This window comes from Danio rerio, chromosome 9 (assembly GCF_049306965.1).
Source record: "Danio rerio strain Tuebingen ecotype United States chromosome 9, GRCz12tu, whole genome shotgun sequence".
Classification (NCBI taxonomy): domain Eukaryota; kingdom Metazoa; phylum Chordata; class Actinopteri; order Cypriniformes; family Danionidae; genus Danio; species Danio rerio.
The window spans coordinates 6479715-6506887 of NC_133184.1; the positions used below are offsets into that span (position 1 = coordinate 6479715).

Here is a 27173-nt window from a genome sequence, read left to right on the forward strand (position 1 = left end):
TTACACATTCCACTTTGTTCCATCCCCATCTTGTTTAAAATTACATCAGAAAAGATTGCTTTGTGCCTTATTAAAAATTCTAGACATTCGAAATTTGTTTCTACATGCCTTCCTTTCATGTTTCCCCATATTTCATTTGCTTTTACATTTTTGTATTTCTGCATCCAGTATTTGTTTGCTGTTGGACTTTAAAAACATTCTCTCTAAAAAAACAATAAATATTTTTCACAGTACATTCTTCAAAATCGTACTTTTTTTTTTTCAACTATTTTTACACATAGTACCACTAGGCTATTGGTATTGACAAGTCTGCAAGTTTAACAAGTCTGATTTGAGACAGAGCTGTCCGTGTATATTATGTTTTTTAGGAAGAGGACATGACTAGGTTAAGATGGCTAAACCAAGCATGCAAATGAAGTAGGTACAGTACAGTACAGTACAGTAATGTTATTGATATAGTTGCAATGGAAGCCCTCAGTGTGACATCAACAACAGGACCACCACTCTAAACTTAAAAGACGATGGCAAGAATTTGATTGTAAAATACTAAAAAACAAACCCTTTTTTTTGTGAATAAATATTCATGGATTAAATGTTCACTTTAAGTAAACAATGAGAGTTAGCTAAATAAACACTGTACATTGATTTCACATGAACTATAATGTTTAAGAATTAGGCCAGCTGGCAGAGATTATTTTTGTGACTGTTTAAATTCGTTCAACCCCATTCGCCTTTACTCTTTGTAAGACCTCCAGTTGAATATATTTTCCACAAAAAAATGTGTGTTAACAAGTGTGTGGATGTCACAAACCAGATCAGTACACACTGGTTGTTTCCTATTACTTAATTGTGGTTCTGCATGTAGTGTAAGCTTCTTTAACCATTAAGCTTTGCATTGGCTTATTTAATGTGTGTATGTCTTGTGCAAATTTTGAAGGGGAAAACACTTGGGGTTTTATAATAAGCTGAATACTTGACAGTTATCTGTGTACAAGTAAACATTCATTCTCTAAATGCCATTGAAACAGACAAGTACCCTGTCATATTCTTAGCAGGACCCCGGTATTGATCTCAATGCCTTGACAGGCAGCCAAAAATAAGCCCTCTCACTTGTTCCCAGGTAACAGAGGAAATCTGCCACCTCCAATATTCCTGCCTCCTCTGCGGATCCCATGTGGCCACACAAAGCACACAACCAGAAGCTTCCTGCGTGTGCATGTGCACGCTCAGTGTGCGTCACTATGAATAGAACACATCGAAAGTATATCGAGGTGTGGAAATTGAGATGAGGCCTAGTAGCTCCTTACAGATTCTGAACCCCAACTGTCTATAAGAAACTCAAGAGGAAAGGGCCTCCAGGAAACAGGGGAGTATATTGAAGCTGCTTCATACTGATAAAACATGGGGAGTTACAACAGGACGAGAAGTTCGAAATAAACTAAATCTGACGTGATCTGACAGGAGAAAGAGTAGTCAAATTGGTGAGAAATCATGCGGTGAATAATGGAGTCATGGGGATGCAAGGGAACACTTGACGTCTGTCAGAATACTCTAAAATTCTGTCAAATAAAGCTTTCACACAATTATTCATGCATGCCCCCGCCACACTCTCACAGTAAACCTCTGGAAAACTTTGAATATCATCTGATGCCATTTACTTTGATTTGTAAGCATTTTGAATCAGAAGGACATAAGGCATGTCCTCATAATCCACCTCTATGTAATACCCATGTCATATCCATGTTATTATACACATTCCTGTCCTTGTAAACTACCAAAAGCAGCATGCAAAACACACACCCACACTTGTATATATGGTTTACAAGGACTTTTCATATTGTATTTTCTAACGTAAAAAAAAAATATTTCTATGTCCTTAACCTCTTATCTCTATAACAAAAACACATATCCTATCCACTACGCTCAAATAATTCTTGACAACTGATTATTGCCAGAATTTCAAAATCAACTGTAGGCTGTAGATCTCATTTCTGGCACATAAACTCTGGAACAGCCTTCCTAGCATAGTTCAGAAAGCAGACACACCTTGTCAGTTTGCATTAGCATGCACATAAAGCACAATTACTGTTGAAATCCAAATCCTTTTAGTCTGCATTATTTAGGGCAACCAGAGCCGGGAACACCTCCCTAAAACATTATAATTTAAACGGCATCTGCACTTATGTTAGTTTCTTATTTATTGTTTTTATTTTTTATGTTCCATGATCCTGGACCAGGCCGTATCCTGAGCAGCTGCCGTGGTGATCATGGAGAAGTGGAGAGCATGATACTGATCCTTGTAAGTCCCTATAGTGACAGACGAGTCTTTGCACTGATCCTGTAGGACCAGCCTGTACACCAGCGCGTGACCTCTCCCACCTGCAGCTTCTCCACGATGAACGTTCAGCGCTCTCCAGCGATTAGACTGCAGCTCTGCACAGGACGTTAGGCCATAGGAGAAATGGTCGTGCCCAACTGAGCCTGGTTTCTCTAGAGGTTTATTAATTCTTCACTTTAACAAATTGGTTGAGTTTTTTCCATGCCTCTGTCACCACTAGCTTGCATGGTTCGGGACCTGTGGAGCTGCGCATCGATGGATTTGCTCTTCAGTGTTTGAACTCTCAGCAGTAAATATTAAACCACACTGAATTAAACTAAACTGAACTGACACTGTTTCAACTTACTAAATCTTCTATGTGAAGCTGCTTTGACACAATCTACATTGTAAAAGCTCTATAGAACCAAAGAAGAAATGAATTGAATGAAACCTGTTGTAAAATGTGTAGGTAAAAGTCCTTAAGGATGATTTTTAGTGTTTTTGAATTATGAGGACACAAGGATGTCCTCATAAACCACTTTAATAGAGTACAACTAGCTCATACTTGTGTAGGTATTAAAGTCCATTTTAGGCAAGTCATTTCACTCGGCGGCCATCTTTAAAACACCTCTCAGGCAGTATGCTCGGTTATTCTGTCTGAATGGGAAAACATAGAATTCTTCAAAATTGTTTGCCAAGCTAACAATAACATTACAAATTCACTTACCAATAGAATTAAGCAACAACTGTCTAATAAGTTCAGTTTCTAAACATTAGAATCAAACAAAATCTGCATTTTTTCAGGTTCAAAAGAACGAGATCACGACACCGACCTCATTTTTGACAGTGTTACGCATTATCAACCTCTGGATAATGCTTTGTCAGATCACGCTGGTCTTCCGAAGTAATTCACACCTTGGTCTTGATGGTGAATCTCCTCCAGAAATTACTGTGACTATTTGTTTACTAGTTTGTGGGCATTTGACAAGACGGACTGTACCTCACATTAAAAAAAAAAACTTTTGTTTTCAGGTGTAGTTGGTTCATTTAAAAGTAGAGATTTCAAGCTTTATTTGGATATATTTCTCGTGTCTGTGAAGCAAGCATTTGCAGAGATTCAAGAGTGTTTGTTGACCACAAAACCTGTTGTAAAAGCACATGTCTGGTCTGACTTCTCCCCTGGAGAGTACTACTGTAGTATGTAGGGGTTAAACTGCCATATTGACTGTTACTCTTTTCCCAATTCAAAACTATATAAGTGGCATGTAATGTGTATTATATAGTCTTTGGTCTTTATACAGTATTGTGTCCTTGTAAACCACATAACCTGCACATACACACACTACATGCGAATTGCATGTATAGGCTGTAACTGAAGTGTGAAGGCAAAAAAAGTAACAGTTTCCATCAGACCTCAATTCCTGGGTCTCTGGCTACTGAAGTACTCTTAACAGGTACCTCCCCTAGGGATGCCAGTCTCACACTACACTGCACTTGAGGCTGAAAATACCTCTGCCAAAGGCTTTCTGACATAAGAATTAACCTGAAATCATTCTTCATCTCAAACTAAAACAGTTACCCTTTGCAGTAAGGAAAGTGGGATTGACTACTCAGAAAAATGACAAGCAATGATCAATTATGATATGCGTTTCTTAAATTAACCTTTCAACAAAAGTAGGTGTCTGTACCGATGCTTTAATGATTTTAGAGGAGGGGTTACACTGAGCTATAAGACTAGTATGAAATTAACATATTTTAAAATAATGTCAGAAAGTTTGGTTAAACCAGGGCTGGGCGAGAAGATAACTCTCTTTCCTAAAGGGTTTAGCTGCAACCCTAATCAAACACAACGGCGTAAGTTAATTAAAGTTTTCAGGATTAGATAAAGGACTAAAAACAGAAAGATAGAGGTAGGCAAGTTTGATCAGGACTAAAAGTGAACTCACGTTTGTTTGATACTGTCTAATGTTTAATGGAAATACTAAGGTAAGGTAAATCTGGACATTAAAGGTATACTCACACTAGACTATGCCAAGCATGTCATGGAGCATTTGATCCCCATTGTCTGGTTCGTTAGACAAGTGTGTGCCAGAGGATGATTCAGTTGGGCTCTTGACCCCAAGCCTGAAACTAAGGAGGGGACTTCATTTTTCATATGGATTTATTAATAATAATAATAATAATAATAATAATAATTATTATTATTATTATTATAATAATAGCAATAATAAAAGTTTCTTACATTTATATGGCATTTTCTGGACACTAAACGTGTCTTACATATTCGGGGAGAGTCTCCTCATCCACCACTAGTGTGGAGCATCCACCTGGATGACGTGACGGCAACCATACTGCGCTAGACCGCACACCACACACCAGCTGATTGGTGGAGAGGAGACAGAGTGATGAAGCCAATTATGATATGGGTGTAAGGAGACCATCAGTGTAACGAGGCCATGATGAACAGAGACCAGGATGCTGGGGTTAAACCCTTACTCTATTCGAAAGGTTTTAACGACCACAGAGAGTCAAGACCTCGGTTTAACGTCTCATCCAAAAGACGGCACTTACTGAGCAGTATAGAGGCCCCTTCACTATACTGGGGCGTTAGGAACCACACAAACCACAAGTTGAGCACCCCCTGCTGGCCTAAATAACACCACACACAGCAACCTAGCTTTCCCATGTGGTCTCCCATCCAGGTACTGACCCGGCACAGCCCTGCTTAGCTTCAGTGGGCGACCATGTGAGAGTTGCAGAGAGCTAGCTTTTTAATGAATGCGACCTGTCAGTTCATTAAAGATGCAAACTCCTTGCTGCACGTCAGCTTTTGCCTTCATGAAATGGACAAGCTTTGGCTCAGTTCAATGAAACCATGGCTAGAGGGAGTACCCCTTTAAGGCTAGTTTATACTTCAGCTTCGAGTGATTACCGTGACTCGACGCATCTCAAGTACATGCCTTACACGTAGCTGTGCATTTATACTTCTGCGTGCTGTTTGTGTTGCTCTGCAGTAACGCTTCAGAAAAGCTAGCTGGCAGTAGGTGTGGCTGGTGTTTTGCTTTTTCTGGATGCAACCTTAGAGTACAAGTAGCTCAAACTCGCTTATTCTGGGGCAGGAACCGGCGTACGTGCAGTAACTTTAATAGTAAGGTAAACGCAAAATAAAAGTTTTGATCTGGAGCTCCTTCACAGAACTCTACACTTAAAAACAGTCGCTCAATCGGGCTCGCGGCTCTCAGCACCGCCCATACTCATCACAGCTAAAAAGCCGACCAATCAGCGATACCGAGCTGACCAATCATACAGCTTGGACACTGCGTTGTTGAGACATGTAGAAAAATTTTTTGAGAGGTTTGTCAGTCACAGCAAGGGCTATGCAACCGCGTGAAGGCTACAGCAGACCATTAAATAGCCTTTAGTTTTAACTTGAGGCCTAGGTAATTGTCAAAACATTACAATAAAAGAGAGACCTGGATGGCAAAAAAAGGTTTAACAGTCAATCTTCCAGTTGTAATCAGCAAAAACTTTCTCCTTCTTCTAGAACTGAGAGAGTGTTGGCTGGAAGTGGTGTGTAAATCTGAGGCTGAAGCTGACAGGGAATGAACACTACAACACAAACAGAACAAAGACCTTCTGGGAAATCTAGAAATAGAAGCACGTCCCACCACCAGTGACAAATACGTGATAGGAAAGCCTAAGAAAGTTTTAAAAAGACAGAGAATGAAGATAGAAAAATCTATAAAAGCAGCATGCAAGTAGTCTTTGTGATGACACAATGCGAAACCTCGTTTCAAAAGTCCCAGAGAGAGATGAAGCCGTTGACTTGACCAGAAGAGTTTTAAAGAGCTGGATCATCTCAAGTGACAACAAAACACAGCACGCAAACCGGCTGCAAGTTATACAATAACGAAAACTCCTTTTTGGCAATTCCAACACAGTCATATATGAATATTCACACACCATTCCACAAAGGCACTTTCAAAACTGCATACCTACAAGCTCTGATTCGACTTTCCCTTAATTCATTTACAAGACTGTCAAATAACTGCACATTAACTCACATTTCCTGAAAACAATGACCCCTTTCTCCTTAACCTTTCCACCAACAGTTTACCTATGTCTTCTATCCAATATAAAACTTGACTTGTTAACAGGCAAAATCATCCAACCATCAACGCTGCAATAATGGCGCCACCATTATTCTGCCCATTAAACTCCACACTAAATGATTACCCATATATCCCTTCATTCAATTAACTCCTCATATACAAGAATAGGAGTTTGCATGTTCTCCCTGCCTTCGCCTGGGTTTCCTCCGGGTGCTCTGGTTTCCCCCACAGTCCAAAGACATGTGGTACAGGTGAATTGGGTAGGCTAAATTGTCCGTAGTGGATGAGTGTGTGTGTGAATGTGTGTGTGGATGTTTCCCAGAGATGGGTTGCGGCTGGAAGGGCGTCCGCTGCGTAAAAACTTGCTGGATAAGTTGGCGGTTCATTCCGTTGTGGCGACGCCGGATTGATAAAGGGACTAAGCTGACAAGAAAATGAATGAATGAATATACGAGAATAGTTTGGATCCCACAGTAAAACTACAGGCTCCATTTAGCTTTAATTTAGCCCTGACTCTATTAGGCAAAAACAATGTTGCGCATGAAGAATATTCACAGCGATTCTCCACATATTGCACTGCAGTGAAAAAAAAGAATGTCAAAAACTATGACAAGAAGCAAGAAAGGTGGACTCTAACTTCAATATTAAATCCCAGGTAAAAACCTTTCTGTTCAGGATTGCTTTTAATGACTTTCTGGATTAATATTATTTTTATTACTTTTCTGTTCCCTAAGTGATTTAGTGTTTCTTGAAGTAATAGCCAGTATTTGTGATGATTGGGACGCAGTTCAACAAATTCATTGGAAAAATCTACCTTCTGACACTTTTCCAAATGATCAAGTGAACTCAAGTTATTACTTGTTGCTCTTACAACTGGGATTGACGACAAGACTTTTGTAAGGTAGTGTAGATGCCCCATCATCACAGATGGTGCTTCCTAAAACACGTTACTGTGGACCCATGGGGTCAAGCTAGCTGTACCGTCATCAATATGGACAAAAGTGCATCTTTTAAAAGCACATTTCACCATTAAAATCAACTCAAAGTTGGCAATGTGCAGCAGCTGAGCAACTGCCCTGGAAAAGGTCTTTTGCTAATGTTGCAGAGCTGCTCTGACTCTCTTGATGGAGTGTTTTATTAGGGAACGCCAATTCACAGCACAACTCTCGTGAGATGGAAGTGGAATGATGGTAAGCGTGTGTGAGCTCCACAACTCAGAGGTGCCAAGAGGAAGTGGGTGTGTGTGTGAGTGTGCGCTGGCAGTTCTTTAGCGAGATCCTCTGATCTTCAAAGAGTGACAGGTTTGGAGCTCAACAGGATGGAGGGAGGGTTTGAGTGCAGGTATCCGTGACAACCACCAATCAGAGATCCCTGGTGGCCCCTTAGTGGGAATTAATTCCCATTGCAGAATTAACTTAGAAGGTCACGGTCGCATATTCATGACCTTCCTCTAGGTGTACAAGTACTGGTTCACTGTTATCTACGTTTCACAGACTATGGGGGAATACTAATGTAACCAGAACTCGGAATAATTTCACAATCAGCCTCACTAAGGTGATCTATCCAGTCTGTTTTGTTGTGGACGGACAGATTAAATCAGAACGAGGAGGAGTCTAATTTCAACACTTGCCTAACCTGCTTTCATTTTCCAATGAACCTGTCTGGAATTCACACACATACAATGAAACACAAAGGAGAGGAAGCAGGTAAAAAGCAACACCATTTTCAAGAAAGCTGAATGATGGCCTACTCCAGTTTCATTGGGTGTCTGCATGGGGAAAATGCAATGTGTTTAACAACTTCAGTAGCTATTAAAGCTCTCTGCGTCTCACCCCCCGCAGCAGAGGAGGCATTATCGATTCGCTGCTTCCTGCAGTTCAGAGCTCATTAACAAAATAACAAAATGTTATTCAGAGCTTGTTAGCTCATGGTAATCGCATATGGGATGAACAAAAGCCCAGACAGGGATAAGCAAGTTCTCATGTAGACCTATTAATCATTTGGAAACATAAAAAAAATCATACATACATACACTGTTCAGGCAGTGTGGATTGAACCTTTAATAAAACCCATAGAAACCTAAACCTAAAACAAAACCGATAGGAATTCTAATGTGATCATGCAGTTTTTAAAGTTTTCCACATTCTCTTTCCAAACTTTCCCAGTGACATTTTCAACCAGTATCCGTGAATTCCTTTTGTAACCCACTCTTATGGAATTGAATCTAAGCAAATTTAGATAGTATGAGCAAAGTAATTGTAACTGGACCAGTTCAATCAGAAGATAAGGTTTGCCCGTGGAGAGAGAGGATTCAACAGCAACATTGGGCATTTTACAACAACATTGGGCATTTTACAACAACATTGGGCATTTTAGCCAACAGTAGACCTACACATAAGCCTAATACTATTAGTTTTGTTTTACCAAATGTTTGAGAATTAACAATAATAATAGCCTACTCAAATTAACCTTTATTTTACATCTAATGTATCGTGAGAAAATCGTGATCTTGATTTAAAAAAAAAAAAAATTTGTATTTACATTTTAACCAGAATCGTGCAGCCCTAATTGCATGTTATTATTTGTAATAACGAACTTCTTGTGCTGATGATAATAACGTGCGCCTAATTATTGAAGTGCTTCTGACATCCAATCCTTTCATAAATGGACAAATGCGAGAATGACGAGTGAAAAAACAAAGAAGAAGCCCGAACCAACAAAGGAGCAAATGATTCATTCAGCAACCTAAAACACGAACAAACTGCCATGTTTAACTATTATCACCACCTTTTGGACTAACTTGGAATGAATAAATTACTTTCTAACAGAGGTCACATGTGCTGGTCAAGATTAAAGATGCAGATCAGAGGTTTGCACTGGCTGCAGGCTATATGTTGCATGTTGTTTTTGAAGCCAAGTAAGGCCTAAATGTATAATGTGTATAGTTTTTCTGTAATTGGTAGCATATCAGAGACTGTAAGGGTCTGTATGTGTTCATACATGTTACATTTATCTGCAGTTACAATCAAATTATGTTCAAACAAGTATTTATGTGTATATAGCATCTGTTTTGCGACCTGATAAGTTTTACTTTGACACTTTCTCAAGCGAGAATGACATCCACTGAAACGTTCTGTCGTGTACCACACCCACCAAACCATTGGTACCCTTTTGGGAGTAGAAATGCAAGCCTGATAAAGGTGACCAGTACTGCCTTGTACCCTACCATACTGTACCACTCAGCGGAAATAGGCAATAATAAAACACAGAGCATAAAATGCATATCTGACGATTTTCAAACCAAAAGTGTATTAAATCCAGGTTTGGTTTAAACCAGGCATGTCCAAACTCGGTCCTGGAGGGCCGGTGTCCTGCTAAGTTTAGTTCCAACCCCAATCAGACACACCTGGGCTAGCTAATCAAGCTCTAACCAGGCTTTCTAGAAACATCCTTGCAGGTGTGTTGAGGCAAGTTGGAGTTAAAATCTGCAGGACACAAGCTTTCCAGGACCGAGTTTAGACACCCCTAGTGTAAACAGTACAGTGCACGGGTGTCAAACACGATTCCTGGATGGCCGCACCTCTACATAGTTTAGTTCCAACCCTAATTAAACACACCTGATCTAACTAATTAAGTCCTTTAGGCTTGTTTGAAACCTACAGATAAAAGTTTTGGAGCAGGGTTTGAACTAAACTGTGCAGGGCTGAGTTTGACACCCCTGGTATAGAGTAACAGAATGCGCATACATTTGAGAATATTGTGGGTTTATCTAAATGACAGCAGAGGGCGCCTGACTTCTAGCTGCAAGGGATACACTGATTTCCTGAACAAGAAACATTTTTTATTAAAACAGTGACCATTTCAAATTTTAATTCTCCCCTAAAAACATATAATAATAATCAAAAATTGGTAAGATGCTTCACTTGCCTTTGGTGATGCATAAGATATTAAGATGTTTCACTGAAATGAATGGGACCCTCGCGGTGATTTAGGATCAAAGTACTTAAAAATAAATTCCTACATTTTCATAAAGCACAGAAAACACAATCAAAGGCGCTCAGCTCATTCAGTTGCTTCCTAGTTTGTTTGTTTTTTTGCTGTTGGCTTGTACACATCTCGCTGCAAAAAAAATCCCAAGTCCCAAGAGTCCTCCTTAGTGCCTTGAGATGACAGATTGTGCGTTAAAGGCATGAAGCTCTGGAGGCGTATGGGGGAAGTAGGGCATGGCAACTGCGAGGGTGTTTCATACACGTCATCTCCTACTAAAAGTGTACAAGGCCTAGACCAGCACAAGCTCTTTTCCGTGACATTTGGATCAAAACAACTCCATTTATCTCATGACCTTAGCAGAACCTTAAACCTTAAAGCACATGTGGCTATAAAAATCCCCGTCCAGTTCAAGATAAAACAAAACAAAGGAGAGCAGGCTTTAAATTTATAGTCAGAGTTTGCTGATTTGGAATAAGATATAAAAGATGCGTAAACTCTGCCAACAGTTCTAGAGATTTAGGTTGATGTACTTTTCTATATGTAATATATGGGTAGTAGACAAGTAGGTAGGCTTTTTGTAGAAATAAATGAAACACTTGTTTGAAGTCTGATGCTTGAGAAAAAACTAGGGGTCACTAACGTAACGTCATGTCAACAACCCATATATCATGGCTGTCGAATGGATTTAGTTCGACAGGGCTTTGGAATTGGTGAAATGCTTCAATGAACTGTGAGACTTCTTACCGAGAGTGTCCTTCAGGTTCTTCACTAGTGAGGTTTTCTTCAGACTGTTCTTGCGCTCCACGTAATTAGAGGGGACGTAGCCAGTGCGGTTGGATGCGTTACGCACTCTCCACCAGGTTTTGGAATCATCCAGTAACCAGAGCCGCTCGTTCTTCCGGATGTCCAGTTCCTGGTCTTGCTGAGCTGTGTAGTCCCACTTGGCTATAACAATCACCTCCTCTGTCATCTTTCATCGAGTCCCACTGCAAGAGAGAGAGAGAGAGCGGGAGAGAGAAAGTGTGAGAGAAATTAAGGTAAGAACCTTAATAGCTTAACAAATGGCAAACTGGCCAACCATAACATTAATTAAGTGTCAAAGAAAATGTACAGATATGATTGAAAGTGTCTCAATTTTGTCCTTCACAAAGGTCTAGATGTTCTCCCACTGCAGCAAGACTGAAAGTCAAACCTTTATGACAAATGCATGACTCAGACAAGAGACAGACATGATTACATATGCTCTATTTAACACATCTTAATCGTCAGGTGAGCTCACGCTCTCTCCCTCCACCCAACTCATACACCACAGGGAAGGAGAGATGAGTAGAGAAAAGATGTCACAGACCAAAGGACTCAAGAAACAAAAGGAAGTTTGGAGCAGTTTTGTTTGCTAAGAAAGTGTTAACACTTTAGGTTCTGTGCATGGTGCCATCCAAACACTGCTATGTTCGACTGAGAATCCCAACAAGGAGGTGTTTCCTCAACGATAATACTCGTTATTTAACTGCCAAGGGACCAACGCATCGTTGAAGAAATTTACTAGAAAATTAACTGCTTCTTGAATCTGACCTGCAAATGTTGGTGAAAGCCATTACTTCAGGAAACACTAAATCACTGAGGAATGTTTCTAGGGAGGAGTAGGGATGTAACGGTATCAGAATTTCACGGTACGGTAATACCTCGGTATGAATGTCACGGTACGGTATTTATTGAATCATTTACAGGAAAAAAAAAACTTTTGAAAATACTCCCAAAAAAGTGCCAAAAGTGTCAATGACATACAAATTAGCCATCTATCTGTTAGCTTTGAAACAGGAACTTCAATTTTAATAACAAAAAATTATTAAACCATGTAAAAAAATAAAGTTTCAATTTAGTATTGTTGAAAACTCATCACATTTAACATTTAATCACTCACTTAGATAGAGATGGGTTTAAAGAAAAATTATCATATAACTATAATCTGGTAAAAGCTGGTATCTCTGAGTATTTACAATGTCCCCTGCAACAGAAAAAACCCCTCTCATTTGGGACTGAGGATTCTGGGACAAGAGAGATATGACTTGGCCCATGTTGACAGCAGTGGGGTAACGTTGTGCATTGTCTTTCCCCCACTTGAGAGGACAAACCATGAGTGAGATAGAGATCTCTTTGCGGTACAAGTCAATGTCTGCATCAATCTGAACAGTGTGCTGTGTTTCTGCAGTCCCCATGACTGTTATTAGTCGTATTCCCCAACTTGCAGGCACGTGCACACATAGGGCTCAACCTGTGCAGTGCACATGCCCTTTTTAGTCTTGGATAGAAAATGCCCTTCCAAAACGATCAAAAGTGCCCCCGCGACGCGACACAACCTCCGTCCAGTCCAGCCCTTCAGTAGGCGCGCGATAACACCTCTCTTGAGTATGCGCGCTCAACCCCCCCTCGGCGCTTTACAATACGCGCGCCACAACACAGCTGATCAGAACGCGCGCGACAGCACCGCTATTCAGCACGCGCGCGGCGACAACACCCGCTTTAGGTTCGATTATTTCCATCTTTTTTTCCATCTCCGCTACTAGCAGCACACTCCATTTCCGCATTACTGGATCTGTAGCGACAACAGACCGCAAAGGATTATGGCCACGCCGGGGCTGATGGGAAATGAAGTTCCAGCTACCTCCCGTTCGCTTCATTCGCCTGAGCAAATTTTCTCAGAAGACCTATAGTTTTACCGAGTCATGCGACTTCGGTAATATCGAAAAAATTTAATATTGCGGTATGACGGTATTTACAATACCGTTACATCCCTAGTGAGGAGGCTTGCAGCCAGAGTTAGCTAACCATACATTTAGAAAATGCACCACATCTCAAATGAGTTGTGCAAGGGTAGTAGATAGAAGGCACCAGTTTGTTGACCAATACACAGGTTGACTTTACCTGAATACAATGTATTACACAGTTATTACACAATGTACGGCTGCACAATATATATCGCTTCAGCACCAATTTCGCAATGTGACCATTCGCAATAGCCACATCGCAGAATATGGAATGTTGAAATTGTACCGTTTGTAACTTCAATAATGATTAATTTTATTGAATTATTTATACAACGAAGACTACGCAGTAATATTTTGCATTTGATTATTCAATTACTGCTTACCTGAATACTGTTAAACTCTTTGGAAAACTTGTTTTCTTTATTGCTGTCTGGCGCTGAGTTAAAGAGAGCTCGCGCTGAGCTGAGCTGTCAGTAGGGGGCTGTCAGAAAAAAGTGCTTTTTTTTTTTTTGAAAACAAAACTAACTTAACCCCGCTGAGAAAGACGTGTCATTTTATCACAATTATGTAGCGTTTAACTGACTAATGCTTTATGTTTTAGACATGTAAATACACACACATACTAGTAAAACAATACAGTTAGAGTTTGTAAACCACACAAGTCTAACAATCTATTCAAATATAGTTTGCCGATGTGTTTTATTCATATCAGATACACATTACACATAAAGTAACTATGACGTTGAATCTATTCTTCTATAAGTTCACCAGCCACTTAGTAACTAGAGAATTTACGTGATGAATCCGGTTCTGCTTTTATGAATGAGGCAAACGAGCGGCCGCAAGTAAACATGGCGAAATCCATCTCACGATATAGATCACGATCACTTACACGTTTATGTGAAGTGGTAAACTTCTGTTTGACATTATATCTCACTAAGATTCTTTTCCTTACCCAATTTACAAATAATGTAACTTGTTTTAAGCAAACAATCACTTAATTTTAAGGTGGGTTTTTTTTCAGAAAACAATACATAATTTCTTATGCTATTTTATGTGTCTAGTATGTATCTTGATTGACAGATATTTAGATATTTGGATTAAAAACAGGAAAAAACTACTTGGTTTATTATTGTTATTATTATAACAGCTCAGGGATGAGCTTTTTCAAATAAAAGGGTGGAAATAATTGCTTTTTTTATCCCATTCATCGATTAATTGGGAAAAAATAATCAACAGTTTATTCGATTAATAAAATAATCGTTAGTTGCAGCCCTATAATTATTACACAATGTACGGCTGTAGAATAAATCGGCTGCAGAATATATCGTTTTAGCACCAATATTGCAATGTGATCATTTGCAATAGCCACATCGCAGCATATGTGATGAAATAGTACCATTTGGAACTTCAATAATGATTAATTTTATTGAATTATTTATACAACAAAGACTACGCAGTAATATTTTGCATTTGACTATTCAATTACTGTGTGTCTGAATATTGTTAAACTCTTTGGAAAACTTGTTTTCTTTATTGCTTTTATAAATGCTTGCAGATAATAAAACAGGTATAATTTATAAAATCTAAAATTATAAATCCTCTCCAAATAAAGGTATTCAAGTCATCTTATGTAATAGTATTCATATCACAATATAATAATATTCACATAATAACAAAATATCGCAACGTTAGATTATTTCGATATTGTGCACCACTAATGCAATGCAACAATAACACCATGTCCTTTCAACATACGATGTGACAAGATTCCAGCGACAAGAAACTTGGCTGTCCGTGCCAAACACGATGCGACACGACAGAAACATTTAAATACCAGAGCCATTCTGATGCGCAGAATAGTGCACTGCACTCCCAATCAGTCGCAACAGTGGCAGACTGGGACAGTATTTTCACCCGGGAATGATACACCCTGAGGCCACCTATCGCTGTGGTGCTCGGTAACTGAAGGGGGGGTGGAGGTTGCTCAAGGCATTGGTAAGTGAATACTACCTCAGGCCAATCATCGTTGTGGCAATCGTAAAGTGAAGAGAGTTGGTGGGTTCGATTGATGAGTGGGAGGAGGTTTGTTGTGTGGGGAGATTGGTAAAAGAAGAACGTGTTGCTTGGGATGAGGGCCAGAGATCAGTAAGTAAAGAGCGCAGGGGGGTTGGGATTGATTGGGGATGGCGTTGGGGGGTTAGGGGATGCGATCGGTTACCTCTCAGGCCACCTATCACTGTCTGGTGCTCACTAAGACCAGTCCACCAATGCACATGAAATCCTTATTATTAGGCTACTAAGTGACTTGTGTTGCTGGTTTCAGTATGGCAATAAATTAAACAGTCTTCTATGATGTGTAACACACACACACACCGCTGTTAAAATCTCAGGAAATGTAGGCCTGCAGTAGTTTATTGCTTCATGAGCCTTAAATGTACAGTGTGATCTGAATCTCATTACAGCACTTTATTGTCTAGTCTACTCTGCAGAAATTGGTCTCGGCCATTAAGAATCCATAATGGTTGACCACTGAAACTAATACAAACATCCTCATTCCATTTAACAGTGAGACCGGATGTATCTAAATATAGCAGAAACCAGAACTAACAAGCCCAAAACCTAAGCAAACAACGAATCCCAGGATTTAGAGAATAAAAAGCAAGCTATGAAGGGAAAGTAATATAGACAAGAAAGCGTTTTCGCTCACAACCGAGAAGGTTAAGCCCCTTAATCCATGCTATTGGTCTCATTAAATAAAGAGCTAAACCTTCCTGCAGAAAAAGCCATTAAAAATAACTGAGACCGTCAAAGGCTGAGCGGAAGTTTTCAAAATACATGTAGAGCTCTTGTTCCTCTGAGCGAAATGACAGAAATGATAGCAGGCAATTGCTAAAGCCATAAATGAATAAGTAGGCGGGTTCATTGGCATGGTTGATTTTAAACGCCTTGCCTGAGACGCGAGAGGTGCCGAAGGATTAAATATGCACTGAATAGTAATGGACTGATTAAGTATTGATGGTGTTTCAGGCAAGCGCACTTAAAGCTCCGCGCTCCCGCTGAGTGGGGCTTTAGGCATGGCTACCAAGTCAAATGCACAGCCATTAGAAGAGAAGGGCAGATTTAGTGAATCTCAGAGTGTACGCGCATGTGGGTGTGTGTATGCGCGAGCAACAGCTTTCGTTTCGCACTTTGCCTACAACGCACAAGTGATCCCATATGCAAAGCTTTCTAGTGTTTGAATGTTGTGGGGAGTCTAATCTTTCCTACGCTTTTACCAAACTGTCCTCCAGTGTTATTCTCCTGGTACACAGGCCTTCATGAAAGCAATATGACCCTAGACTAAGCCTGTGGCAGCACACCAACAGGACGCCCACGGTACATCCAATGACCGTCTGATGTATATTGCACACAACACTGGCAAGCTCTATCAAACTGCGCGCACACACACACAAAAAACAAAACAAACAGATGGTCTCGTTCTATGTAAATCAGAGGTTTTTGGCAAGAATATGCTGGATTGTGGACGATTGCAATGTGCAAATGCTGTTTGATACTTCAGTTTAAAAATGAGCAGCCTTCTGTATTACCGGGATAGTCCGGTAGGCTACCTGCCAATACATGTCGGCTTTTAGTGTTCCTGTAAGTATTTGTTTAAACACTCTGTTAAAGGGTCACGAAACACAAAAACACATTTTTTTTAACAGTCGTATATGTGTCCCACACTGCTAAAAACACTATTAGGACACATATATTTCACTAAAAAGTGAAAATTGGTTGTTTTTGCATTATTTCGAGCAAATTCGCACTTCCGGTTTAAAACGAATTTTTGAAGCTGCGTCACGGCCATGAGATCTTAGCGTGTATTCCAGCGTGTAGACTGGACGTCTGTACCTGGGAGTTTCTTATTACGTGTCTGAGTGTGCTGCACATGTGCGTAGGCATGGGATGATAACCTTGTTCAAGGTACACACCGGTTTGGAAATGTCAAGATTTTAAAACCCTCAAAATGTTCTGCTATATCGTTCCTAAGGTATGTCTAAAAAAATGTTTTCAATTTTTTTATTTTTTTATTTTTTAGGACGGCAGTATCTCCAGCAGAAAAAGATCTCCAAAGATGCCAATTTTAAATCGCAATAAATATATAAATAATTAAATACGTGAATAAATAAATAATCGGTGTTTTTGAAAATAATGAAGACAGCAAAAATCATTGATTCATTTGAATTATTGAGCCTGACATGTTCACTGCTCCAAAGTATTTTAATAATTTGTTTCCCAAATAAAAATATATTGTGTACAAAGGGGAAAAGGTTTTGTTTTTTACCCCAACATTTAAAAATAATATATTTTAGAGCAGTAATGACAATATCTTGATACCGTGAAAGCTTTATATCCGAGGTTATCATACCTTCAGAATCTTATACCGGCCCATGCCTACATGTGCGTGTCGCATCCAGTGTGCGACCCCTGAAAGATGGAGTCTGCTGTAGCTTTATGTATGACTGCAAGAAAAAGAACATTACGCTGGATGCCAACATTATCCGCACAAAAGTTAAAAAGCTTTATGAACCTTTTTCTGACAGCGATGAATGTTTGCGCCTCAACAGGTTTTGATCTTTGGTTTCATTTTATAATACCGGACTCATTTTTCTACAAAGGTTTGAACTTTGGAAGTGTTTTAACAGGAGAGAAAAGTGTAAAAATGTCAATGCCTGTCTAAGGAAAATGTAAACAGTGTGTAATGAGGGGTTTTACAGCCTATAATACATCTTTAATAATTGTAAAAAATATATATATATATTCTGACTATTTTGCAGATTTCGCCTATTGTGGGTTATTTTTGGAACGTAACGCCTTTGATTAACAAGGGACCACTGTATCCCCTTTTGTGCTGTCTCTGATTACTGAAACATTGTTGAGTAATGTGCTTTGAGTACAACCGCAACCACTCCGTTAGTCCTTCCTCCTCTAAATGCAAATACTCGAGCCATTTTGATCGCAGCTAGGGAGTTTGAGGGACTGGGAAAAGGGTTTCGAGAGAGTTACTACAACCTAACACACAAACACCTCCTCCTCGCTATTTTATTATGCTGACAGTTGACCACGACCAAGTTAACCTTGACCAAAAATCATGTGATCTAAGAATTTAACTGAAAACAAACAGCGAATTTTCAGATTTCAATTTCAGATTACAAGAGCAAACTATTTTTTTGTTGTTAATGACATGCACAGATGAATTGTTCACCACAAAACTAGAAGTGTGAGCAAACAAAATCAATACGTTTAATTTGATTTCATGGGGACTTTAAAATAGACACAAATGCCACATAGCATAAACTAATTTTACAGAAGAGAAAGCGGCCCCGTTTCAGCTGCTTTTACCTTTGTTTTATTGGTGTAATGAGGCAGTAATTCTAATATTAACATCCATCAACCGGAGCACATAACTCAGGAGATTCCTCCCACACACAATTACACCACATAAAGGATTTCATTACCTCTGCTGAGATGAGTGTCCACGCTGGGCTGTGTTTCATAAATGCAGATACGGCAGCTCAAAGGAAGAGCTCGTTTTCTCGAAAAAAATTAAATAAAAAATCGTCTGTTAAATGACAGTTCAATTAGCAAATAGGCCGGCCAAGACAGCGCAGCAGCTGGATAGAAATGTCCCCTGCTTTAAATCAGTCATTCCACTCGGCTGGCTGTGAGATTCAGGTTCATTCATTACCAGAAGCGTGTGACCTCAGTCGGGAAAGAGAGTCGCGGAGAACAAGGAGCTGCTAAACGAGATTCTCTATCAGCGAGATTCTCTATCAGGAGGAAGAGAGACACGACAGAAAGAGCAGGCCAAAGTATGTCATTGAAGACTTTGTGGAAAAATGCAAATAGGCTAGAGAGGGGGAAATGTAGGATATGGCAAATGCTGGAAAACTGTTATAGGTCATCTTAAAACTGAACATAAATTCAACAGTGTAACTTAGCTGATTTCACGAGTTCACACTCATAGATATTTGACTGAATAGAATATGCGTATTTGGCGTGCTGTCCGGGGAGAGGGCTCTGAGCTCGGGGAGACACCCTAAGGCCCCGTTTACACTAATGCGTTTTAGTTTGAGCGCCGAAAATGGAGCGTTTTGCTGTTTATGTTGATTTTTGCTGCAACATTCAGATGGTAGGGTCAGAATTTGGCATCAACAACATGAAAAGATGGATCCATCCTGTCTTGTATCAACGGTTCAGGCTGGTGGTGTTACTGTAATGGTGTGGGGGATAGTTTCTTGGCACACTTTGGGCCCATTAATACCAATTGAGCATCGTGTCAATGCCACAGCCTACCTGAGTAGTGTTGTTGACCATGACCATACCTTTATGACCCCAGTGTACCCATCTTCTGACGGCTACTTCCAGCAGCATAACGCATCATGTCAAAAAGCGTGAATCATGTCAGACTGGTCTCTTGAACATGGCAATGAGTTCACTGTAATCAAATGGCCTCCACAGTCACCAGATTTCAATCCAATAAAGCACTTTTGGGATGTGGTGGAACAGGAGATTCGGATCATGAATGTGTAGACGATAAATCTGCAGCAACTACATGATGCTATCATATTAATATGGATCAAAATCTCTGAGAAATACTTCCAGATCCTTGTTAAATCTATGCCATGAAGGATTAAGGCAGTTCTGAAGGCAAAAGGGGGTCCAAGCCGGTACTAGTAAAGTGTATGTATTAAAGTGGCCAGTGAGTGTCTATTCAGTATATTCTTTAGTCAAATATTGAGTCATTAAAAAAATATATAGAATCCTACAATAAGTTATTTTCTAAACATCCAGGTTTTGTAAATAGTATTTGAAAAGTAGCTGAAATACCAGGGGAAGTACTTTTAATATTGATTTGACACACTTCATAAATAATAAGGGGTGTATCTTCTCGTAGTCTCTGCTGCTGTCTTATAAATAATCTAATTTACAGCACTGCTGCTACAGACGTAAACACAGCGCCTGTGTACAAACTCATCTCAAACCCCTAGGAAACGCTTTCTGATCAGAGTCTTATTAAAAGCATAATTATGCAAGGCTGTCTTAAGCCTGACTAGCGCTAAACCTCCCATCTGGATCTGACATACAGCATACAGTATACAGTAGATGCATTACAGATTAAGTTAATTATTAAAAGATGTGTTACGAATATAATTGGAAGGCTTTGCAATAAGGTTGTATCAGTTGTTGTCAGTTATTATTATGGTTATTATTACTGGTATGTTAGTTATATTATTCATTGTATTTAATGCAGTATTTAATTGTGTTCGTTAGTTTTAGTTATTGATAATAAAGCTGTCAATTTTTAATTCATGTTACCTCACAGTGCCTTAACTAATGTTATCAACCATTAGTTTGGATGTTAATGTTACATTAATAAATGTTTTAATAAACTATAATTAATAAATGCTGTACAAGTAAGGTTCATTAGTAGATCATGTTAGTACAATTATTTACTAACATAAAAAGTGTGACCATAATAATATAATTTTATTAATAATTACTTGATAATTAATTACTTTCTAATGATTAAAAAAAAATAATACATTATATATATATATATATATATATATATATATATATATATATATATATATATATATACATATATATATACATATACATATACATATATACAAACACATTTATTTATTTATTTGTTTATTTATTTATTTATTATATTATTTTAATTAATTAATTAATTTATTTATTTATTTATTTATTTATTTAATAAAAAATATTATTATTATTATTATTCATATTTATAATCCTTCATAGGTGTTCCAGCATTTTTGACATTTTAAGCATCAAAGTTTCTCAACAAACAACATTACAGGAAAAAAACTTAAGTTAAATAAGCAGTGAGAACAAATATCACAACAACTGCCACATTCTTCTTCAAAACAGCACTGAAATGCACAAATGAAACGGTAAACGATAGCTTGAAAAGACGTTTGTAATACCATCTGGTCAGACGAAATCAACAACATCATTAGAGTAAAGTCTCGTTTGCAGATAAACGACAGATTTATGCGTACAAGCTTCTAGTTTAACTGCACGCCTTCTAATTAAGCACTGTGTCGCCATCATCACTCATTGTTTCCTGGATCAGGACAGAACACTGGGCATTGTGTCGGAGGACGCTGTTAAAGGTCGCCGTCCATCTCTTTCCTCTTCAGACAATCGAGGAGGTCTCAGTCCCGCCAGAGCAGTGATAGATGACACTCATTCTGCTAATCGGAGCTCCGCCTCCTGTAATATCCACACAGCTTAGCCCACCTCCTTAATAATCAAGGCTGTTAAGAAGAGCGATGGCTCTGCCAGGGGAAAGCAAATCAATCCTCCAGGCTCAGCGTTCACTCAGACGCCGGAAAGCTGCTTGGTAATGATCAATCTTACCCGGCTCACTGTCAGCTTATGCTCACTTACAACGTTTGGAGAAGCCTTTTAACCTAGAACACACAATTAGACTAGTGCTAAACATTTCTCGGCAGAGAAAACATTAAATAAATTGTACAAGTATGTGATCGGTTAAAGAAAAAAAAAGGAATGTACTGTGCAACCACTTACTTCATCCATAAGGCACACGTGGATGCAAAATAATTGAAAACATAAATAATAAAGGCAATAATATTAATTTAAAAACGAGTAAAAATTCTAGAAAATTGTTGGAAACAAATGAAGAGTTCACAAATCTTCTAAAATAATCATTTTTCTCAGCCACCTATATCCTCCCGAGACCCAAAAGAAAATGTTTTTCTTTTTTTCTGTGATTTCCTACATCCTCTGGGTTAAAAAAAAAATTCTACAATTTATAGTTTTTACATTTTGTTGTAAAGAAGTGATGTTACCGAAGTGAGTAGATGTTACCGTACTGATATGTCGGCCATTTTGAATGCAGTGTAAGAAATGGTTCCAAGCATGCCAGCCAATCAAATGACATATCACCAGAAAGCCCAGGATGTCCTCTGAACAGTACACTAGGGCTACTTCCGAAACCGCCTACTACTCAGCAGGTACTGCATTTGAATTTAAACGTACTACTCGGCCGTTAAAAGTACCTTCTATACAGTATGAATGTGAAAAGTATGAATGGAATTCGGATGTTCTACATCCGCCATTTTGTCATAGTCATGTGACCTACCTGCATCAGTTGCGTCGCTTCACTCCCATTCATGAATTCTCTTGTGGGGCATCCTGGCATAGCGCAACGTGTATGGAATGCGCACTTCAGAATCTCGTCGGAAGTAGTAAGTCATCCAGGTATATCTCGCAAACAGATTTTCAAATTCAATTTGTACTCGGCTCACATACTGATTTTGCCGTACTATATAGTATGGAAGTATGCGGTTTCGAACACAGCCCAGGACTTGAAAGAGTGGCTCAAAAAATGCAAAGAAAATTCATGAAAAAACAAGCTCCACTACAGAGGACACAAGTCAATGGGTGGGGTCTCAGGAGGATATCAGTTTTTTCACTTTAAAGTGAATGAAAAGAACCTATTCTTTGCCATAAAAGTGTAAAAGTGAAATTGCTAAACCTACAAACAGGAGCCTGAGGAAAAATGCTTATTTTAGAAGAAAATTCCGGGCGGCACTTTTTAGAGGCTTTTGCATCTAAAAATCTTCAAATATAGATTTAATTTGACTGAATTGTGATTAATTTTCTTTCTCAAAAACACAAAGATAACTAATAGTCTGTCATATGAATATTATAAAATATAAATACATTTTAGTCTTAATTAAATGCAGGCAAAACTATACAAGCAATACTTTTTTTTTGTTAATACGTAATGACTTGTCACGTGCGATATTACGTTTCGGCAAAAATAACTGCATGTGCAAAAACTACTACTATAGTTCTGCCACTAACTTGTGCAGTGGAGTCAGCATTAAGGCTGATTTATACTTCTGCGTCGAGTGATCGGCATGACCATTTACACTTTTACTTGCTGTTTGTGTTCCTCTGCAGTAACACTTACAAATCGATAGCCGGCAGTAGGTTATGTTCTTTTGTGTCAAGTTTCTTTGCAGGTGTTTTGTTTATTCTGAATGCTACCTTAATAATGTACAAGTAGCTAAAACTCGCTCATTCAGAGGAGGGAGTCGGCAGACTTGCAACGACCATCTAGAGCTCCTTCACGGGATTCAACAATTGTAAACACTTGCTCCATTGGGCTCGCAACTCTCAGCACCGCCCATACTCCCCACAGCCGACCAATCACAGAGCTTGTGCTACGTGTCATTGTGACATGTAGTTATATTTTTTAGAGGTGCGCATCAGCGTAGGTGTCAGCCACGGCGAGGGGTCTGAGACTATGCGAAGGCTGAACCGGACCATATGTGTGCGCTTGACGCAAAAACATAACAGTCTTCATGCTAAAAAAAATATTTGAAAAAGCCAGATTTGGAATCATTTAGTAAAAACCCTTAATACCAACTTGAGCCATGAGCTGAAAATGTGTCTGAAGGAAATAACCCAATTGAAATTTCTGCAAAAGTGGGAAAGTGTACAAAAACAATCTCTTATAATTCAAACTCAACACAAAAGTGAAACTAAACAAAAATAAGCAATCGATTTAAAATATAAATAATATAAAAGTTAGTTATTTAATGAAAATGTTGGACCCATTAGTACCAATTGAGCATCGTGTTAACACCACAGCCAACCTAAGTATTGCTGCTGAACATGTCCATACCTTTATGACCACAGTGTACCCATAATCTGATGGCTACGTCCAGCAGCATAACACACCATGTCATAAAGCGCGAATCATCTCAGACTGGTTTCGTGAACATGGCAACGAGTTCACTGTACTCAAATGGCCTCCACAGTCACCAGATCTCAATCCAACAAAGCACTTTTGGAATGAGGTGGTATGGGAGATTCGCATCATGGATGTGCAGCCGACAAATGTGCAGCAACTGCGTGATGCTATTATGTCAATATGGAGCAGAATCTCTGAGGAATATTTCCAGTGTCTTGCTGAATATATGCCACCAAGGATTAAGGAAGTTCTGGAGGCAAACGTAGGTCCAACATGGTAAGGTGTACCTAATAAATTGGCCGGTGAGTGTATATTAACTGATAGGGTGAGTGTGATCTGCATTGGTTGAATGCAAAGTAGGATGCGATCCTGGTTTAACAACTATGCTGATCCTGGAACATCATTCCCGTTCAAAAATGTAATCCCTACCTAATCCCTATCCCAAAACCTAGCCCTAACTGTAAATTATTCCCAAAATCCTTGGATAACAATGATTTTGAAGCACATAACGCCTGACTTTAAGCCTAAACTTAACTTAAATCATAAACCTATCCCTTAAATCTGACTCACTGATTGAAATGTTGATCCAGGACAAACACAGATGTTCATCCAGGAACATACTTGGTGAAATCGGCCATCATAAAACATCCAGAAAAAAATAAATCACATCTATGTTTGTATTCCACTTCTTGTCTGCAAAAAGTCTTACATCCGGTGGCCAACGGTGCACGATGTTTATAAAGATGAGAGCAGAAGGAAGCCACTCTCTGACCTTGAATTGATCCATCCTAGGCCAAGACGTGTTCCCATAGTCCAGAAGCACTTAGCACTCTGAGCCCGGCTCTCGAGGGACTAAAAGCATTTAATACCACTAATACATCCGCTCGGCAAATGTCCAGCTCACACTCGCTTAACCCACCGAAATATGTCTCGCACGCGAAGCGGTTGCCAAATATCTGGCTAAAATGGGGATTAACGACCAAATTATGATCAGCGACCATTTACAAGTAGAAGCATTCGAGAGAACCATTTAGCAAACAAATCCAAAACTTTCATTCACGACATTTATGCAATTTGGCAGGAGCTTTCATCTAAAATGACTAACATTGCTTTGACAGATCAGTTCTTGCTTTCCCTTGCGAATCAAATAGACAGCCTTGCCATCGCTAGAGGCATGCTATATTATTTGCTAAGTGTTTTTAAAGAGTGCTTGGTCTGGAAAGCATCTGTTCTGCACAAACGTCTGTGTACAAATGTCTATCTAACATCTGACAGGAAACATGCGATGCAGATGTGCAAATGCTCAAAACAAATTAAGCCTTCCTGCTGAAAACATGCTCGTCAGATACGTGTACACGTGCTAACTTGGGACTAACTGTTTAATAAGCTGTTTTTTTAAACTTTAAGGTTCTTTTTGTGCAATAAAAAGGTTTCATGGATATTAAAGGTTCATCGTGAAGCCATAGGAACCAAAGAAATGACCTGTGCACTGTAAGTTCTACAAAGTTTTACTTAATATTTTTAGTCAGTTTGATTGATGTAAGTTGAGTTGACTAGAAAAGTAATTTGATTAAATTAAAAAATTTAAGTCAGCAAGACATATATATTTTTTTATCAAATAAAAGCGGAAGGTATTAAAGGAATGCTGTATTGTTCATAGAAGCCCTTACAATACATGGAGTATTTTTGAAACGCCTTCTTATTGATAAAGCTGTCCAAATACCAATCAAACGAAGCTCAAATAAAAATGTGCTGCTATTTTGTTTTGTGTTTTTAACACAAAATATAAAATTTACATTTCCCAGAGATGGGTTGCGGCTGGAAGGGCATCCGCTAAGTAAAAACTTGCTGGATGAGTTGGCGGTTCATTCCGCTGTGGCAACCTCGGTTTAATAAAGGGACTAAGCCGACAAGAAAATGAATGAATGAATGAATGAATGAATAAAATTTACAATGCAATCACATATCAGTTTTGATTTAGTGGCCATTTGTAGTGGTTTAACAGATTACAAATCCCATATTTGTTTAGTCACGGATTGGACCATTTTTCAGAGCAGCCAAAAAGGAGAGAAGACCAATGTAATTACAAAAACAGAACTGCAAGACACTTTTAGTTTAAACAAACAGAACTTAGAATCTGTAATTTTATCAAAAATAAAGTGAAGAAATAATCAGCGGAATGAAAATAAATTGTAAAATATTCAGTACTGTGAAAAATTCAGTTACTACTACTGCTGCTGATGCCGGCTGCTAGCTCTCTGCAACTCTCACATGGTCGCCCACTGAAGCTAAGCAGGGCCTCTCCTGATCAGTACCTGGATGGGAGACCACATGGGAAAACTAGGTTGCTTCCGGAAGTGGTGTTAGTGAGGCCAGCAGGGGGTGCCCAACTTGCAGTCTGTGTGGATCTTAACGGCCCAGTATAGGAACGGGGACTCTATACTGCTCAGTGAGCACTGTATTTTGGATAAGACATTAAACCAAAGTCCTGACTCTGTGGTCGTTAAAAATACAGGATTTTAAGGTCAAAATTATTAGCCCTTTAAGCTATTTTTTTCACAGATAGTCTACAGAACAAACCAACGTTATACAACAACTTAAATACCCTAACCTGCCTAGTTAACCTAATTAGCCTAGTTAAGCCTTTAAATGTCACTTTAAGCTGTATTGAAGTGTCTTGAAAAATATCTTATCAAATATCGTTTACTGTCATCATGGCAGAGATAAAACAAGTCAGAAATGAGTAATTAAAACTTACGATTAGGAATGTGTTGAAAAACTCTTCTCTCTATTAAACAGAAATTGTGGAAAAAAATAAACAGGGGGACTAATAATTCTGACTTCAACTGTAAATATTGTATTTAACAAATTGTATAAATTATTTTTCCTTGACACCACTGCGGTGAAATGACGAACAAATATAAATGATAAAATTCTTACATTTCCTGAAGGGAAAATAAGAAAAAACAAGTAAAAGAAGAAAAAGAGCACAGGAGAAATCAACAGCATTATAGATGTACCCTTACTTTCCCAAAATGCAGCTGGCCTGGCCTTCCCCCTCAAGTGGGAATTTCGAGTGGGAATTAAAGAAAGACTTCTTTCCGGCTGCATCAGCACTCTATAGAGATTCTCTCGGGCTCTTTACCCAGCACAAAAACACTGGCAAGAGGGGAAAAGAG

General features: G+C 38.9%; 1 protein-coding gene and 1 long non-coding RNA gene across 6 annotated transcripts in view; one reads left to right on the plus strand and one right to left on the minus strand.

Moving 5' to 3' along the window:
• nck2a (NCK adaptor protein 2a) overlaps positions 1–27173 on the minus strand; it is a 107618-nt gene that overhangs the window by 9037 nt on the left and 71408 nt on the right. For 4 of the 5 annotated variants that reach the window (NM_200997.1, XM_068223351.2, XM_009304471.5 and 1 more), the window contains 1 exon segment: positions 11164–11405. In NM_200997.1, the coding sequence (NP_957291.1) occupies positions 11164–11389 (226 nt within the window). In that variant the 5' untranslated portion in view covers positions 11390–11405. 5 annotated transcript variants of the gene reach the window in all.
• On the plus strand, positions 13696–18260 carry LOC141376057 (uncharacterized). Its single transcript, XR_012385140.1, has 3 exons — positions 13696–14196; positions 14249–17170; positions 17218–18260. It is a non-coding gene; the product is annotated as an uncharacterized lncRNA (long non-coding RNA).